Here is a 16,345-nt window from a genome sequence, read left to right on the forward strand (position 1 = left end):
GATAACTTTAAATCTCTGAGTAACAGTTCATGGTTCACCAAAGATCCCTTCCTAATGAAGCATCAATCCAAAGCTACAGAAATGAAAACTCTTCACCCTAGAATGACATTAATACTGAGAGTGCCTTAAGCTCAAGATTAAAATTGTGGTTTTAACTATTTTCAACTATTAATTGAAAAAGCTCCACTGCCTCAGTAATGAAAATGATTAAACCTCTCCTCCGAAAAGAGTATTCGAAATTTAAAAAAAAAAGCTTTTTAATAAAGCTATTGCATTTAATATTTGCATGAAGATTATCAGTGGGACAGCATTGTTTTGCTTCCAGTGAGAAACTTGGCACTGAAGTCTGGCATTAATTTTGAAAAGTCTGGCTCCATCTTTGCCAGCGCTTTGTTCACATGACTAGGTATGTCCCTGTCTGCATTTTCCCCAAAACTGCAGATTCTCTCCTCAAAACGAATGCCCTATTGTTGTCAGAATTTCACACAGTATCTTACACCAGAATCAGCAAGTCTGAATGCTCCCAACAATCTAGCTTTGTAGTAGCTTAAATTCATGCACAGGAACTAAAATGTGCCATTCATTCCTGGCATAGCAGGAATTGTTGTGTTCTTCCCAGTGGGTAACTGCATTGGAAGCTAGCAATGAATGAGATTAGATGGGATAATCACCACTAAAAAAAAAGCAGACCCAGTGGCTTTATTGGGATGCTGTCCAATATGCCAGCAATTAATTGAATACAGGCAGTGACTAAGCTACTCTACTTTCAAACTATATAAATAAAATGCAAAATTAATTCAGACTGAAGGAGTCTACTAGAGCCAATGGACTTGCTGAGCTTTGTACTCTTTCTGAATTTAGGCCATAGTTATCACAGCAACACACTGAGGAGAAACTGAAACTGTATTTCTTCATCTGCCTGTTGTTTGGGCAGTTTATGTCTACCAAAATGGCTTTGGATAGCATCTATGGTTCCCATTAGCTTCATAGCTTGAACAAGAAATCCGTCATGACACCATGAAACAAAATGTGGGACACAGAACTAATTCTGTATGGTTCTGCACTGGGCAACCCAAAGTCACACAAAATAGCAGAATTAAACCTGAGTTATGCTGCAACACTTTGGTCAAGTTCACTTTGGTTTTTGTTTGGTTGAGGACTTTTTGTTTAGTCGGTTTGTGTTGGGGTTTAGTTTGCTCATTTTATCTGGGGTAGAGTTAATTTTCTTCACAGTAGCTGGTATGGGACTGTGTTTTGGATTTCAGCTGGAAACTGTTGGTAATTCAGGGACATTTTAGTTACTGCCGAGCAGTGTTTGAAGAGTCAAGGCCTTTTTTGTTTCTCCCCCCACCCCACCAGTGAGTGGGCTGGGGGTGCACAAAAAGTTGGAAGGGGACACAGGCAGGACAGCTGACCCCCACTGACCAAAGGGATACCCCATACCTTATGACATCACACTCAGCACGTAAAAGTGGTGAAGAAACAGGAAAGGGTGGGGGGGGGACATATGGAGTGATGGCATTTGTCTGCCCAAGTCCCTGTTATGTGTGACGGTGCCCTGCTGTCCTGGGGATGGCTGAACCCTGCCTGCCCACAGGGCGTGGGGAATGAATTCCTTGTTTTGTTTTGCTTGTGCATGAGGCTTTTTCTTTACCTTTTAAACTGCCTTTATCTCAACACATGAGTTTTCTCACTTTTCCAATTCTCTCCCTCATCCCACTGAGGGGAACAGTGAGTGAGTGGCTGTGTAGGGCTTGGTTGCCATCCAGGGTTAAATCATGACATTAATATACTAATATAGAAATACCTTCAGGGAGAAAACTAAAATAGTCTTTCTACAGTCATAAAGGCTTTTGGTTGCTCATATCAGGAGCAGTCCCAGATTTTACTCATATATTCTGAGCCAGATCTGTACTTTATAATCCTAGAGTTTTGAGATTACTATTTTCATGACTCTGGGCATGGGGCAGGAAGGGTTTGGCTTTGGGGGTGGGAAATACAATGAGACTGTTACATTGTTTTTCAAATATTATATCATTCAAAGGAACTCATTCTGCAGAGCTGTTAATTTTCCTATTTGCTCTGCACTGAGTTAACAAGAATTTGCTTTGTTTAATGACATCTACATTCAAAGCTGTTATCTTTCAAGTAGAGTCTCAGATTTTTACAAAGTGCTCAGATGTCAATAGCAGAGAAAGGATGTATGAGATTTGATACATTTCAAGTGCATGGGGAGCCAACAATTCTTTCAGGACAGCATGCCTTCTACCTCTCTGGAAGAACTTGTCTGTAGATCCTTTGTGTTTTAAGCACAGGTAGCATAGATACAAGAACTGATCTCACATTACTTCCTGACATGTCAGTCTCTTTTGGATCTTTACTTTCATCACTGCTCTAGCTAGCAGCCCAGCTTATCTTATTTCCCCAATATCTAACAAAGGAAACTTTATTCAGATCACTGCCTACACAGGAATAGTAAGGGAAAATGAGCCTCAGCAGGTACTGCTGTAAGTGTTTCAGCAATGATGGTACCTCAGTGTCATCAGAAGACTGCAAAATGCTGCTTTCAGTAGTCCTCTCATATCTGACACAGTATACTTTCTGTAAGATGTCAAATCTTCTTTTTCTGTCAATTTTATGGCATCTCAGCACTGCACAACAACAAAGGGTGAATGGATCAGACCATCAGATCACAGTAATGTGTTAGCTTCGTTCATGTGCATGTGTGACTCTGTCAGTAGAGTAACTTTAAGAGAACCTTCATAGCTCAAACTAAGTGTCATCATGAAGGCATTCAGTTCTTTACACTCCAAAAATAACTAGCAAAAATTATTTGTTTTCAGGAAATAGAAGAGAGAAAATTTAGACTTTTCAATGGGGGGGTCTCTAGAGTTCACATACCACTTTTTCATCTTTTCACAATTCTGCCTTTTAAGGGAGAAGTATCTTCAGACCACAGCTGAAGTAGGCAGTTTCCTTGGGCAGGGCGGCACGGCCTCGATGTCGATCTCCTCGCAGTACACGGAGCCGCTCAGGCACACGCACAGCAGGCACGTGGGCAGGTCTGCAACCACAGGGTTTGAGCACCTAACTCAGGCTTGGGTGGTCAAAACAGGCTTTGCTCTCGTATCTTTTACGATTCGACTTTGTTAGATTTTTAAAACAAAAAATTATTCTCATCAAGGTCTGAAGAGATTCAACATTCTGAACTGGTTTGGGTTTATTATGCTTTTAATAGTGTGTGATTTCTCTGTGTATACTCTCTGTTCTTATCTGAGCATGTATTGAAATACTATTAATTGACTTGAATTCAGTTTAAGTCTTTAATTGGCTTAGAGTATGGTGATAAAACCAATCTCTTCTCAGTGACAAACCCAAGGGAATGGCCTGAAGTTGTGCCAGGGGACGTTTAGGTTGGATATTAGAAAGAGGTTCTTCCCCCAGAGAGTGGTCAGGCACTGAACAGGCTCCTCAGGACAGTGGGCACAGTACCAAGGCTGACAGAGCTCCAGGAGCATTTGGATGATCCTCTGGGGCACAGGGTTTGACCCTGTGCAGGGCTAAGACTTAGACCCGATGATCCTTGTGGGTCCCTTCCAACTCAGCACAGTCTGTGATTCTGTAAATATGCCAACTGCAAGTCTGTGACAATATTAACACGTCACAATTGGAACCATTATCTAGAAAACCAAAATAAACACCTGGCAGTGCACATGTTTGGCACCAAAATTGCACTGGAGCATTTCTGGCAGGTCACATATAATCTGTGTCACTCCCAGCTGCTATTTTGTCTAAACCTTTTGATAAAAAATCCAGCAGTGATGATTATATAATTATCCTAGAACAACAGAATGGTTTGGCTTGGAAGGGAACTTAGAGTTCCCTTCTCATTCCAACCCCGTGCCATGGGCAGGTCTGCCTTCCACTAGACCAGGTTACTCAGCCCTGTAAACAACCTCTATCAGTATCTTGCTGAGGTGTTTTTATGGATGTTATTTGAAATAGAGAGAGAGAAACTCTATTTTCAGTGTAGCTTAAAGACCATTTTGGCTTGTCCTGTTCCTCATGGACATTGGTGTAAAGTACTAGAATTTATGCTTTGCTTTAATCTACTGTGGCAGCAATATTCAAGTACATACAACCAGTGTGGCTTTGAACCCAGTTTTGTCACCACTGCTGTGTGCTGTACTGGGTTTTACATACTGTGAGAGTTCTGGTTGGCTTCCACCCTGGTCTGTCTGCGGTGCAGAGAGCAGGGCCACACAACCAGGGAGTTTGGTATCACTGTGGAGCAAAACAGGGCCCTCCACAACCAGGGAAGACTTACAGGTGCAGCTGGTCAATGCTGGGAACCCAACCCAGTAGGGATAATACTAATTTTCCTGCTGCAGAGAATGGAATGGAAATTTCAAGATTTAACTTTGTGACTATTACAATTTTTAGGCTTCAGAATACTGTCCTGTTTGTCCATTTTGATTTAGTGTCTTGTTTGTCGTGAGTGTAGGAAATGGAAAATGATTGTAAAACAATTTTGTCACTGTTAAAAAGTTTTTATACTTGTCTGGGACTAGAAGCTCTGGTGTTCTTGGAGACTTGTTCAACTTTGGATGGGAGCTTGCTGACAGATGCTATTTGGCAATAATGAACCTTTGGTGTAGATTGACACTCCACTGATCTTACTGAATCATCAGTTATTTTTGGAAGTTTAGGTCACAGACACACACAAAATATGTGTGTCTTTTTCTCACTGCTTCATTTGGCAGAGAAACTTCATTCCTCTCATGTTTAGAAAGCTTTGTGGCTTGTTAGGAGAAATCTTGACAATGTACCTCAGAGCCTGTAGAAAACTGGCTGGTGAAGGATGTTCCTTTAACCATTGCCCTCCACGATCATCAAATGTAAATTGAGAATTGCCAATGCTTCAAAGAAATCCAGTGAAGTAGTTCAAGCACATCATGTTAAGTCATCATTATGACTTGGATAAACTGTGAAACTTACTGCAGGGGGTATTTTGTTTTTCTTCTTTGTCTTGCCTAACTTATTTAACTTGGGTACATCTCAATGGCAAATATGACTGGGTAAGTCTGTAGAGATTCTTACAAGCTGTGCTTTGTTTATTCAGACTTTACCTGAGGATGATTTAAATTTTTCCAGTCTGTTCTATCAGAAGTTGGAAGAGTTTCCACAGGAGATATTAAATATATTCATAAATGAAAATATTAATTCTGTAGCCATTGTCATCCTTTACATATTAGATTTTCATATTAAAATACATTCTTTTGGAGAGCTTATACATGACCGTGTTCATACCAGCTGACTTACTCGTATCCTTGGTTGTGGGTATGTCCAGTTGGCTGTCGTCCCCTTGCAGTCGTAGGGAAGTGTCAAGGGAGACATTTGTTCCATCCTTTGTGTGAGAGCAAATGTTTGTATAAAGAACAAACAGCAAACAAGAAGCCACAGAGCATTACAAGGATCTGAAATAACATGTCTTTTGAAAGTGAGCTTCCTGTGGTATTTAATTTTTGATGTACTTTTATATGCTGGATGACTGATGTGATCTGTTACCTCTTTTGCACATGAGCTGTTCACTGTGAAAGGCAAGAAGGGAAAGTGCTGCTGCTCTTTAGAACAGTAAAGTCCTTCAGGAAGAAACAGTAGACACAAAATCAAAATAGAGGGAAAATACAGACTGTGTGCTGAGAAGGAATATGTTAGTGGTGGGTGTCCACAAACGCCTGGAGTTCTGAAGACAGATTTTGCACATCATGCAAAATTGGATAAGATTCCTGTAAGTGGGTTTGGTTTGGTTTTTTTTTTGTTTGTTTTGCCCAAATAATCTCAGTAAAATGACGTTTCCTTAAAGCTATTCAGAATTCCCTGGGGAGACAGTCATTGCATCTTTTCAGCTGAATGAGAGCTTAGTTTATAAATATGTCCTTTTAGCAATTTGTTTCAATGAACTACACTTAAAATCTGTTTTAAGGTGTGAGCTGCTAACAGAAAGGGCCTCTTGTGATGCAGGAAGTGGTAGTGAGGTTTTCACTGAATACTGTAGGAATTTGAGAATTATCTGTTGTTACTGTAATTATCGGATACATACAATGGGCTATACTGTGATTTGCATGGATTAAAGTTAAGAGGGTTCCAGGCTGACTGTGACAGTTGTTCTTGGCTTGAATCATTCGTTTGTTTTTTCTATTAATAATATTTGTAAGACAGAGTAAGACAATATGTGTTTTGGTGTGTGTGGCTTTTGGAAACACATGGAGGGAGGAACATTATTGGATGTGGAAAATGTTTTGTTTTAAATGTGCTTAAGGATCAGGCCCTGGCAGGAGCTCTGTTGAAGAGCTGCTTATGCACTGCAAGTACTCACAAGTCCACCAATTTTGGGTTTTTAATCCCGCTACTCCCCCTTCCTTCAGGCACGAAGATAGTCCATCTGCAAGAGCATTGTGGAAGTAATATTATCTTCCAAGTTGCTTTTGATACTTTGTTTTAGTTTGTATTTAGTTGCCTGCATATACTTTTTCTATGGGAATTTTTGTATTCTACGAAACAAACCCCTCAGGTTTGACATATAAAGCCCAAGAAACAAATGTCTTGGCCAGCCTCTGTCATTTTGACCCCTTTTTAGCCTCTGAATCATCCATGCCTTGGCTGTTCCCTGTGTCTGCCTACCCAGGCTATGGCTCGAGTTTGGGTTGGGCTGGTTTGGTCCAGGAAAGCCGAAGGATCTCAGGGTGTTGGCAGCAGTTTAGCAGTGCTGGGTGTGGGGAAGCTGAGGGTGTCACCCCAAGAGCTGCACTCAAACAGCCAATCCTACAGGAGGCTTCTGCACAAGGATTCAGCTCCTCCAGACCTGTTGGTTGGGCAAGTGAACACGTGGACCTTGGCTGAGGAAGCTGTGCCAGAGGCACTTCTGAGTGCATGGGCTGGCAGCGGAACAGCTGCACTTGTAGTGCTGCATTTGTTTGGCACTTTTAATGTGCCTGTACAAAAAACATTTGCTGTCACAGCATATCTGTACCAGGGGTAGGTTTCTAGCATGGCATCCTGCTTGAGCTGTGATCTATGGAAGAGTATGGGCAGGAATTCTTTGCAGAATTCAATGTACAACGAGTCTCTGCCAATGGGAAATGTCACAAAAAAATTAAAATTGATTATTTGCAGAGTACTGTTAAATCCACAAAATGAAAAAATATTTGCTGATCAGCTATAACAATTCCTAACCATGGAATATCAGTGCAGAAGATTGTTTGGATTATAACCATGTTATAGTTTGAGCTGGCAAAATGCCAACTGCCTGGTACCCAGTCAAAAAGTCCACTCCCAGAGCAGGAGAGTGAGGGAAAACAGCAGAAACGAGGCTTTAAACACAGTGAGGTTTTTATATTTATACAGAGAAGAGGAGAGCTTAACACAGAATATGAAATAGCACATAGTGACAGGAAACAACAACAGGCTCACCGAGGTCGCCCCAGCTAACAGGTGAAACTCCAAACCAACCAAACCCCCTCCCCAAAGGAAACCTCCCAGCAAGAGGGAAAGAGGAATTAACAGGAATGTGCTCACGTCCCCGGCTAAACAGACGTGCCGACCGGCAGGAGGGCCTGATATCAGCAGTCAGGGAGCGGGAACCGTCCTGGTCAGAAGCATGGACCGAAGAGAGGAGAGACTCCTCCCCCCTTGCTTGTTATACTCCCCGACACTTCCTGATGATGTCAGATGATATGAAATACCTCTATGGCTGCTTAAGTCAGATGATACCTGTCCCCTCTAATCTGTGTCACAACCTTTGAGGCCTGCTAAAAACTGAGGCCTAAATGGGGACCTATGCTGACTAAAGCCAAAACTACTACAAACCACAAGTTCATTGCTTGCATATGTTGGGAATGCACAGAAGGAATATTGGCCTATTTGCATAGTTAAATTCCACCTGCCTCTTGCACTTTACTGTACAGACTTAATTACCCAGAGAAAACCTCTTAACACTTTACATCTAAATACTTTAACTCTCTTCAAATTTCTGCAAAATAATTGGTTCATCTTTCTAACACACAAAGGTCTGTAAAGCTGGTAGTTTGTATTCAATGAAAAGAGTTACTCCAGATGTGAGACAGTGGAGGGTTCTGTTCTCTTGTGGAAATTTTCATGTTTTTAAATTGCTTAAATTTTATTCAAGACTGGGATGGCTGTGGCTTCAAGTAATTATTGTAATAAATTTTACTTGGCTGATGTTTTCCTTACTAGTAAAGTGAAGACCATTTGGCTTTGTTGCTCACTAACACAAATGGATTTCTTCTGATGTTATTACTGCAAGTCTTTCTAACTCTGCATTGAAGCAGAGAGCAAGGAGTTACATTTGTCATGTAGAATAGACTTCTGACTGGGCATGTTTGAGGACATTTTTGGCCTGTATTTCAGTTACAGTTAACACTTGGAATATTTGGGAGCTAGAATTTGTGCAGTAAAAGAATAGAAGATTTGTTTGTGCACTCCATGATTTAAACTGGGAACACTGGAACTTGTATAGATGCAGTTGTTGAACATCGGGAACTAATTTATTATTTTGCAATAAAAACATTTCATTGGAGAATTGACCTGATGGAAATAATGACCGAATGCATTCCTAGAATTATCCCAACAGAACTGTTGGCCTTCAGGAGACCTGGAGCTTAGAGCACTGCCAGGAGGAACTTCGATTAGTCTGTGGCACATCTGTTGGCACCATTCCCATATAGGTATATTCCTTGTTTTTTAACTCAAACCACAGCAATCACCCGAAAGTGATTTATTAATGAGTGTCTTCTGATGCTTTGCCTCACTGGTTGAAGTTTGCATTTTTAGTATTTTTTAAGAACTTAGTTGTGAGTGGATAATCACCTATTACTTAAGAGTCATTTAAACAGTCTCCTTTTCATGGGTTTATGAAAACGAGTTTCTTCATCTCTGTGGCAGATGTCGGATTTAAAAATACTTTAAACATTTTTTATATAAATATGTAGCTGTTGTTGTTAGTCTAACAATGGAATGCTGTGATTTCAGTAGAATTGGGAAAATATTAAAAAGGTTATACAGAAGTGATTTTTTTACATTTGTGCTGCAGTTTACTTGCTATCTTTTGCTCTTGTCTCACTCTTCTTGTTTATCCAACTAAGTTATCGTAGCAAGTGCAGTTAATACTAATGAAAACCTCCCTGAATTTATCATACTTGGTTGTTGCTGCTTGGTTTGGATATGTGGTATTTTCTTTGGCAACCAGTCTTGGACAATCACTGCTGCTTTTTCTGCCTGCTCGGTGCTGTGCCTCCTCTCCATGTGCACTGGTTGGGGCTGGATGGATTGGGGGGGCTGTGGCTGTCCCTGCCAGCTGAGGCTGCGACACTTCATTGAACTCTCCTCTGGTTTTATGTCTTTGCTTCAGTGTTTAATTTAACAGGTTTGTGTGGAGCACATGGAAAAGTGTTCCAAATGGACCGTTTCAGGGTGCTGGTGAGTGTCCTGAGGTACAGCAGATATTCTCTTTATTAAATAGATTCTCAAAGTGTTAACAGTGTAGGTGACTCCTGCAGGACTGGACATTCCATATAAGTTCAGGGCTGCTGAACTGTTGAGTTGTAAAACACCCAAACCACCCACCCCTGAAAAAAACAAGGCAAGAAACTTGATAGTTCAGTAGTAAAAGAGAAAGTGGTTTATACTGGCAGGTTATGTTCAATAAAAAGGACTGTTCCAAGTATTACTTTGATATAAAGTAGTCATAAACACAATCACCTTCCTTGTTTTTAAGCAGACTTACTGTGCTAACACTTTGCTCAACCTGAGCTAATAACTAGTATATTCTATTCTTGAAACTCTTCCAATTGTAGGCACAGAGCTACAGCAGAGCTAAAATGATGCTTTAGTCTTATTTATGAAACCCTTCCTTCTGTGGGTTCCTACCCCAGTAATCAATCTATCTATCTATCTATCTATCTATCTATCTATCTATCTATCTATCTATCTATCTCTATTTCTATCTATCTCTATATATATAAATCCTCCAAAAAGGGTCCAAAGCAAGAAACTCAGGTTCCCTCAGAATGATGTGTTTATAAAGGTAAACAGTTCTATCAGTTAAGCAAATAATGTTGATATAAGGCTCAAGTTGTATTACTTTGTATGGTTTCTAGCTTGTTGGTTATTGGTTGTTTTAAGGTTCAGGTTCTAAGCTGTATTGTTTTATGGCTTCTACATTGTTATTAATTAATAAAAAAGGGGGATATTGGGGGGAACATCAACAGGATGCAAGATGAGCACCTCAGGGTTTGCTGGGAGTTGAAGGGCGGGAGAAAGGCTGGGAAAAGCTGACCAGTCTCATCTGCTCCTTTATGCTAATGGGACCGTCTCTCTCATGTAACCACCTTGGTTAATGTAACTATGATGTAACTGCCTCCCTGGGAAGGTATGAATATTCAAGCACAGCTTGTTAAGAAATGATTCACCCCTGTTATCTAAAGGGAGTGTATGTGAAGGGTCAGTTTTTCCCGGGCTTTCTCCCAGACTTAAAACACCCAACCATCCCTGTGGTGGCCACTTGTATCCTGTTGCCCTTACCCCTACAGTGCGTGAGCTCCATCCTGCCCTGTTCCATGAGCGCTACAGGTTGTTCCCGTCTGTCTGGGAGAGGAATTGCCCCAGTTGCCCTGTGGCTCCCAGAGAGAGCCCTGCCCACAGCTGAGGGTTTCATCTGTGTGTCCCAACTCAGCAAGGGCAGGCAGAGGGTTGGTGTCAGCCATGATGCAGCAAGGTCCTTGAGCCCTGCAGTGCCAGCAGGTGACTCTGGCTGCCAGGGAAATGCAGCCCTGCCAGCAGCAGCACAAATTCCAGGGTCTGTCCAGGGGAGAGCAAACCCCATGGGAGTTGTGGTGGACATGGCCACAGCTCAGATGGGTTTTCTGGCTCGCAATTGATTGTCTGGAAGAACTGAGGAGGTATCACACTTGCATCTGTGTCTGCTCAGCAAATCCAAGGGAGGCAGGAGCTGCCCAAGTTTGTCACCTGCATCTGTGAGCTGACTTAGTCTTGCAGTCACTACACAGACTGTTGTTTCCTTTCTGGGCTAAAAGTCTTTGGACCGGATGGAGTTCCTGGACTCTGATTCCTATATCTGCTGGTGCTTTCTGATATGAGAGAGGACAGCTCAGGGATGCTCCATGGCAGAGACCTTGTGGAAGCACAGACAGCAGCTGGCAAGGCCAAAGCAGGAGCTGTGCTGGGCAGTGCAGAAATGGGCTGGGGCATTTGCTGCCCTGCTGTGCCCCTGGTGCTGTGCGGGGCAGGAGGGAACTCACCTGCATCTCCAGAGCCAGAGCAGCAGCGTGGCAGCCACGGCCACGGCTGCCAGCAGTGCGGCCACGAGCCCCGTGAGCAGCAGCACTTGGGAGTTGCCTGGGAAAGACAAGGAGAGGCTGCGGTGAAGTGTCCGGGCTTTGCTCCATGGCAGGGGCAGGGTGTCTGAGGGGCCCATGGCGTGGGCAGAGGTGGCACCTACCCCAGGGGATGAGGAGGCTGCGGGTGCCCAGGCTGCGGTGGCGCACGCGGCAGGCGTAGCTGTGGCCGTCCCGGGGGGCCACGGCCAGGACGCTGCGGAGCTGGTAGGTGAGGTCAGCGTTGGGCAGGACGGTGCTGGTGTTGAGCGCCGGGCCTGGAGGCACCTCCTGGCCATCCCTCAGCCAGGCCACACTGATGGGCCGTGGGTAGAAGGCAGTGGCGTGGCAAACCAGCAGCAACTGGTGTGGGCTGGGCATGCGGGCAAAGACCGTGGCCACGGGCACCTCTGGGGATGGGAGCAAAGGGGTGGGGGAAGGCCTGGTGGGCTATGGCTTGGCCCGAGGGCTTTGGGGTGGCTGTTGCAGGGTCCGGGTGGTTTCACTTTGTCTCTCAAGGGCTGCCCTCCCTCCAGACTGCAGTAACAGCTTCAGGTCATCAACACAGATTATTTGGAGTGTTTCAGTAAAGGCATTACCGATCTGGAAAATGGCCAGTGCATTACAGGACAGGTTGGTGTCCTGGGACAGGGTCCACGTGGCATTGTCTGTGTCAAAGTGAAGGAAGTCCTGCCCTTTATAGCCCACAGACGTGAAGAATCGAGAAGTCCCATTGGAGTAGACCTCACAGCCTGCCACACCTTGAGCCACAAAGGGATCTGGAGGGGCAGAGAGGAGGGAGAGGCTGCCTGAGGGGCTGGGATTCCCTTCCTGCAGGCATGATGAGTGTCCTTTCTGCAGGACCAGCTGTTCCTGATCCTTCCCCATTCCGCAGCTGCTGTTCAGAGAGGGTACAGTGAAGACTGGATACTCACAGGGTACATTTGTCTGTATGGCCCCTTCATTGAGCATGTGGTTGAACTGCAGTATATGGATCTTGACTATGGTCTCAATGGTTTCCCATTCACTTTGTGGCAGAGCTGGTCACACCCAGGGGTGGTAGAGGTGGATGGACATGTTGTTCTTATCAACAGAACCCAGTTCGATGTCTTCCAGGAAAGCCAGCACCTCTGTATCCACAGAGGAGAAGTTTTGGAAGGTGGTGGTCAGGAGCACCTGGAGAGTACTGGTCCCTACATGAGACAGGAATTGGCAGGGAGGAGATGGGAGTGTGAGGGAAGGGATGGAAAGGCCTGAGAGCCTGAGAAAGAGGTCCTTGAGGTTGTGGAGATCTCTGGGCCCTGCCTATGCCCCCTACATCCTGGCCAGCCCCAGGTCCCACCCTCTGCACCCATCTCAGGTGGCTGCATCCCTGCCAAGCAGGGGGTGTGGAGCCAGGAGACAAGGAGGGGTGAGGAAGCAAGTGTGCAGTGCAGGTGGGGAGCAGGAGGGCTCTTGGCCATGGAGTCCCAGGGGAGCTTGGGAGCAGGAGTGGACGAGCCAAGGCTCCCACTTACCCTCAAGGGATGCCCATGTCCCAGAGACAAAGAAGATGTAGAGAAGGAGGAGGAGGAGGTAGGAGCGAGGAGGCTGCATGGTGCCAGGAGTGAGGCCCAGAGGGTGCAGTGTTGGGTGCAGTGGCAGGAGGAAGAGGCTGTGAGAGATGAGGCTGCAGATGTCTCAGGCTGGCTCTGCCTGGGTAATTCTGCTGTTTCTCATCGCCCTGGCAGCCAATGGGGCTGAGGTTTAGGGGAGGGCTCTGAAGTTCCCACTTTGGGTGGGCTGGGTCATCCTGAGAGTGTCTGTGAGTGTTGGGGGAATTTATACGTTCCTGTTGCCTGGGAGCAGGACCTAAATGCCTTGATGTTTGTCTGAACCCTGCTCTCTTCAGTGGGACATTGCCTTCCCTTTCTCCTTTCTTAGGAGCTCTGGGGGCAAATTACCCCCACAGAGACATTTACATATTTCCATGCAATATAGAAGAACATGTTCAGATATGCTCAGGCACACATGTAATTTCCACCCTCCCTCTTGCCTTAGTGTTTCCTGCAGTAATTCCGTGGTACTCTGGCTACATTTTTTAGCCGATCAAACCCTCACCAAGCTCATGCAAGTCCTAAGGAGAGACACATGATCTTAATGAAATGTCTGTTTTATTTTCATTTCATACACAGCTGCAGCTCTCATGTACTACACCAGTGTTTCAGTGTTACTCAGCACTTTTTTAAAGCCATTTGTGGCCAGGTTCTGTTAGACTATGTGGAACAGTTCACTCTCAGCAAAAATATTTCTGAAATATGGTTAGTAAAAGTAGGTTTATGAAAAAAAATACTGAAAAATTACAGTAGAAGTGTACATGTTTCTGTCTACAGATAAAACTGGTATTGTACCAGAACTGGGAGAAATTGGCACTGGGTATTGAGGTGCCCCAGAACCTGAGTGGCTGCACTGGCCAGTGCCACAAGAGGTGATGGTGTGGAACAAGTGAGGAAGTCTGAGACTTGTCTCTGTATCTGCTCAGCAAGTCCAGGAGAGGCAGGAGCTGCCCAGGTTTTTTCACTGCATCTGTGAGCTGACTTAGTCTTGCAGTCAGTTCCCACAGTGCTGGGTGCTTTCTGGGCTAAATTTCTCTGCACCGGATGGAGTTCCTGGATTCCGATTCCTCCATGCACTGGTGCTGTCTGAAATGAGAGAGGACAGCTCAGGGATGCTCCATGGCAGAGACCTTGTGGAAGCACAGACAGCAGCGGGCAGGGCCAAGGCAGGAGTTGTGCTGGGCAGTGCAGAAATGGGCTGGGGCATTTGCTGCCCTGCTGTGCCCCTGGTGCTGTGCGGGGCCGGAGGGCACTCACCTGCGTCTCCAGAGCCAGAGCAGCAGCATGGCAGCCACGGCCACGGCTGCCAGCAGTGCGGCCACGAGCCCCATGAGCAGCAGCACTTGGGAGTTGCCTGGGAAAGACAAGGAGAGGCTGCGGTGAAGTGTCCGGGCTTTGCTCCTTGGCAGGGGCAGGGTGTCTGAGGGGCCCATGGCTTGGGCAGAGGTGGCACCTACCCCAGGGGATGAGGAGGCTGCGGGTGCCCAGGCTGCGGTGGCGCACGCGGCAGGCGTAGCTGTGGCCGTCCCGGGGGGCCACGGCCAGGACACTGCGGAGCTGGTAGGTGAGGTCAGCGTTGGGCAGGACGGTGCTGGTGTTGAGCGCCGGGCCCGGAGGCACCTCCTGGCCATCCCTCAGCCAGGCCACACTGATGGGCCGTGGGTAGAAGGCAGTGACGTGGCAAACCAGCAGCAGCTGGTGCGGGCTGGGCGTGCGGGCAAAGACCGTGGCCACGGGCACCTCTGGGAATGGGAGCAAAGGGGTGGGGGGAGCCCTGGTGGGTTATGGCTTGGCCCCAGGGCTTTGGGGTGGGTGTTTCAGGGTCCGGGTGGTCTCACCTTGTCTCTCCAAAGCTGCCCTCCCTCCAGACTCCAGTAACAACTTCAGGTCATCAACACATCTTATTTCCAGCGTTTCAGTGAAGGCATTACCCTTCTGGTAAATTTCCTGGGTAAACCAGGATAAGTTGGTGTTCTGGGACAGGGTCCACGTGGCATTGTCTGTGTCAAAGCTGAGAAAGTCCTGCCCGTTGTAGGCCACAGAGCCAAAGAATTGAGAGGTCCTGTTGGAGTAGAGCTCACAGCCTCCCGCAAACTGAGCCACAAAGGGGTCTGGAGGGGCAGAGAGGGAGACGCTGCCTGAGGGGTTGGGATTGCCTTCCTGCAGGCATGGCCAGTGTCCCCTTTGCTGCACCAGCTGTTCCTGATCCTTCTCCACTCCCCAGCTGCTGTTCAAAGAGGGGACACAGGGAAGAGTGAATACTCACAAGGCACATTTGTCTGCATGGCCCCTTCCTTGAACATGTAGCTGAATATCTGCAAATGATCCTTGATTATGGTCTCAATGGTTTCCCATTCACTGTGTGGCAGGGCTGGTTGTACCCAGGGCTGGTAGAAGTGGATGGAGATGTTCTTATCCAGACAACCAAGTTCGATGTCTTCCAGCAGACCCAGCCCTTCCGTGTCCACAAAGGAGGAGTTTTGGAAGGTGGTGATCTGGAGCAGCCGGAGAGTGAAGGTCCCTACATGTGACAGGGTTGGCAGGGAGGAGATGGGAGTGGGAGGAGATGAATGGGGAAGTCTGAGGGGCTGAGGGATTGGCCCTTTGAGGTTTCAGAGATCTGTGGGCACCCCCTAGACCCCCTACATCCTTAGCAGCCACAGGTCCCACCGCCTGCATCCATCTCAGGTGGCTGCATCCCTGCCAAGCAGGGGGTGTGGAGCCAGGAGACAAGGAGGGGTGAGGAAGCAAGTGTTCAACGCAGTTGGGGAGCAGGAAGGCTCTTGGCCGTGGAGTCCCAAGGCAGCTTGGGTGCAGGTGTGGATGAGCCAAGGCTTCCACTTACCATTGGGTGTTGCCCATATACCAGAGATGAGGAAGAGGTAGACAAGGAATAAGAGGAGGCAGGAGTGAGGGGGCTGCATGGTGCCAGCAGGGAGGCCCGGAGAGTGTGGTGGAAAGTTCAGCAGCAGGAAGAAGAGGCTGTGAGAGATGAGGATGCAGATGTCTCTGCCTGGCTCTGCCTGGGCAGCTCTACAAGTGTTAATGGCCCTGTCAGCCAATAGGGCTAGCACTGAGGTTTAGGGGAGGGCTCTGAGGTTCCCACATGGGGTGGGCTGAGGCACCCTGGCCATGGCTGTGAGTGATGGGGGAATTTGCTTGTGAGCAAAGTCACCCCAAGTGCACACGGGAGTGATCCCTCATGGTCAAGGCAGCACCTTGACAATGAGCGTGATGTGGGTGAATTGACCCCACCTGACCATGGGCTGCATCCATTGCCCTGATGGGAATGTCCTGTACTGCCAATTGTGCCTGGCATGTCCCACCCTGCACAGA

At 46.4% G+C, this 16,345-nt stretch overlaps 1 protein-coding gene and 1 pseudogene across 1 annotated transcript; both read right to left on the reverse strand.

The window, feature by feature from the left end:
- Positions 1-11,107: 11,107 nt before the first annotated feature.
- Positions 11,108-13,010, reverse strand: LOC139669214 (T-cell surface glycoprotein CD1b-3-like; annotated as a pseudogene).
- Positions 13,011-14,034: 1,024 nt separating this feature from the next.
- Positions 14,035-15,933, reverse strand: LOC139669215 (T-cell surface glycoprotein CD1b-3-like). Its single transcript, XM_071549654.1, has 6 exons — positions 15,855-15,933; positions 15,276-15,530; positions 14,848-15,120; positions 14,467-14,751; positions 14,267-14,363; positions 14,035-14,095 (listed from the first exon to the last, which is right to left on the reverse strand). The coding sequence occupies exons 1-6, from the start codon at positions 15,931-15,933 to the stop codon at positions 14,035-14,037; spliced, it is 1,050 nt and encodes a 349-aa protein (XP_071405755.1).
- Positions 15,934-16,345: the final 412 nt, after the last annotated feature.

Source organism: Pithys albifrons, chromosome 3 (assembly GCF_047495875.1).
Source record: "Pithys albifrons albifrons isolate INPA30051 chromosome 3, PitAlb_v1, whole genome shotgun sequence".
NCBI classification, from domain to species: Eukaryota; Metazoa; Chordata; class Aves; order Passeriformes; family Thamnophilidae; genus Pithys; species Pithys albifrons.

What these genes read in the sequence shown, in the direction of transcription:
- LOC139669215 (XM_071549654.1), bottom strand. Translation starts at nt 15,933, where the DNA reads ATGCAGCCCCCTCACTCCTGCCTCCTCTTATTCCTTGTCTACCTCTTC. An exon ending in GGCAGCTTTGGAGAGACAAG is followed by an intron (nt 14,752 to 14,847) that starts GTGAGACCACCC and finishes TCCCATTCCCAG; the next exon opens with AGGTGCCCGTGGCCACGGTC. An exon ending in CTCTGGCTCTGGAGACGCAG is followed by an intron (nt 14,096 to 14,266) that starts GTGAGTGCCCTC and finishes CTCTCATTTCAG; the next exon opens with ACAGCACCAGTGCATGGAGG.